At 41.6% G+C, this 2,226-nt stretch overlaps 1 protein-coding gene across 1 annotated transcript; it reads right to left on the bottom strand.

Annotated features, from left to right (window-relative positions):
• Nucleotides 1–962: 962 nt before the first annotated feature.
• Nucleotides 963–1,914, bottom strand: LOC121861419 (the record flags this gene model as incomplete). The annotated part of the gene is given in 2 exon segments (XM_042359123.1): nt 963–1,133; nt 1,661–1,914. Coding segments are annotated over 2 exon segments (376 nt in total), but the record flags the coding sequence as incomplete, so codon positions are not given.
• Between the last annotated feature and the right edge of the window lie 312 nt (nt 1,915–2,226).

Below are 2,226 nucleotides of genomic sequence, written 5' to 3'. Positions count from 1 at the left end.
TCATCATTTGCACGATTTTTCCATTATCCGCTCTACTATCAGTTGAGAAGTATTGTCTAGGCCGAGACTCGCTCAGTACACAACAACACTCATTAGTCTTATCATTATCCCATAATTGCAATAACACTGACAACGAGGGCGCCGATAGCAATCAATAATGTAGAAATACTGAGACAAATCTTCAATATTGAGTAATCAACATGTACTCAGAACATTAGTTCTCTGTAACTTAACATTATACACATGATAGTTGACCTTTGGTAAAAAGTTGGTAGATAAAGTATCTCTACTTGGCAATTCTCACTGATCGCATGCAGGATATTACAGTAAATAAGGTGGGACCCGTGGATCTGAGCATGACTACCTAGACCTCACAGTGGGTGGAAGATGCACCAAGCCGGATTAAGGATAAGTACCCCAAGCTTGTCGCAAACACTCCTCGATATGAACCCAAATACCTTGTTAGCATTTGTTTCGTGCACCAACATATTGATTGCCTTGATTTAAGGTTCCTACTTATCACTGACCTTAAATCTATCACAATCGGACTTTTCTAAATCAACGTTCTTCATCTGATAGCTGGCTTCCATATTACATTTCCCACCCTGACTACTTTACATTTTTCCACAATAAATTTCACCAGACCATCAGAACAGTTTGTTTAGGTCTTCCCATAATTTTTCCGAGTTCTTGTCTCAATGAAGAGTTTGATATATCCAACTCTACATACACTGAGTGAATAAAGGATATGACCTGAATAGTGTATATAGTGTGTGTATGTTAGAGAGTATATAGTGTGTACCTGCGCTAGTATGTCTAGTGAGTGTACATTGCGCGTGGTGTTCTTTAAGGAAGTGAAGTGTCAATACGCGTATGCTTGTGCATGTTGGGTTGCTGCTGTTTCTTCCTTTCTTATGTTCTTAAATCCTTAAGTAAAATTAAGTGGCAAATTGGGTTCGAACCTGTGTGTTGGTTGTGGAGGGAAGTAGCCAAGTCAGTCTGTTGCTGCTGCACCTCCGCCAGCGCCTCCCTCATGCTGATGCTGTCTGCTGTGTTTTCTTGAGAGAGTTGCGACACTGTTGACGACGTCTCGTTCACCTTCGACGATATGCTCACCAAGTTCTCCTCCAAGGCTGGAAAAATATAAACTTATCTGTTGCCTCTTTTTTCCACAAATATAAATGTAATATATGGCGATATAAACCGAGTCATAATCGATTTTACAAGACAAAAATAACATGAAGCTAATAGCTTGCTTGAACTTTCTTTCTCAACATGTTTAGTATGACTTGCATTTACATGAACAATAACAGGTGAACATTTAAGGATGCAAAGGCCGTACCAAGTGACGGGGACTTCACGGGAACGCCTGACGAGACACTACACAATGATGATCTCAGCTAATAACATCTTACTGTGTTGTATATCGCTGCAGTTACCTCCATTCTTATGTTCTTATCTGTATATTCTTAAGAGAAAAACTGTGACGCAGTATTTACAATACCATGACAACATAGGAACACTAAAACAAATGAACTAGTAAATTTTAACGATAAATAAATAATCTGAAACCGTAATTGGTTGTTATAAAAATACGAACGAGGATGTGTCTGTGCGTGCGTGCGTGTGTGTGTGTGTGTGTGTACAGTATAAGGTTTACCTTGGCATGAGGTAGTGGAGATTCCAACCCCGTGCTTCAGTTGGCTGACCAGTTCCATAATCGCCAGCTGGTTGACGAAGAGGCTTGCTCGAACTTCGTGACCATCTGACTGGATATAAGAGGTACCTGTGTCGACCGTGTTAATGCTTGTGGTTGGAGTGATGAGGAGGGTGAGGGCGAGGGTAATAAGTAACAGGAGCGCCATGGTCTTTGTCACTGGCAGTAGAGAGGGACTGATGCTGGACAGTGGGCTGTGGCTCCTCTTATACTCTACGATAAGTGAACGCGTACATGAACGTACAAGTGTTTATGGCGCAACACACACACACACACTCTCTCTCTCTCTCTCTCTCTCTCTCTTTTTCAGGGTTAGTAAACAGACTCGTTGGGATGCTGAGGTCGAGGAGTAAAGGAGACGAACATTCCTACAGACCTACACGGGCTGAGTGAAGGCTACTTACGTTTCTCGCTGCTAATTGACTGGTTTGGCGCCACAATCTTAATGGTGTAACTCATTAACGTCTTATGAGGAGGGTTAAGTTAGGTTAGATTAGGTTAAGTGCAGT

The sequence above is a fragment of the Homarus americanus genome, unplaced genomic scaffold (assembly GCF_018991925.1).
Source record: "Homarus americanus isolate GMGI-L3 unplaced genomic scaffold, GMGI_Hamer_2.0 scaffold24260, whole genome shotgun sequence".
Taxonomy (NCBI): domain Eukaryota; kingdom Metazoa; phylum Arthropoda; class Malacostraca; order Decapoda; family Nephropidae; genus Homarus; species Homarus americanus.
Note: the sequence above shows the minus strand (reverse complement) of the source record. Positions and strands in the feature narration are given on the sequence as shown.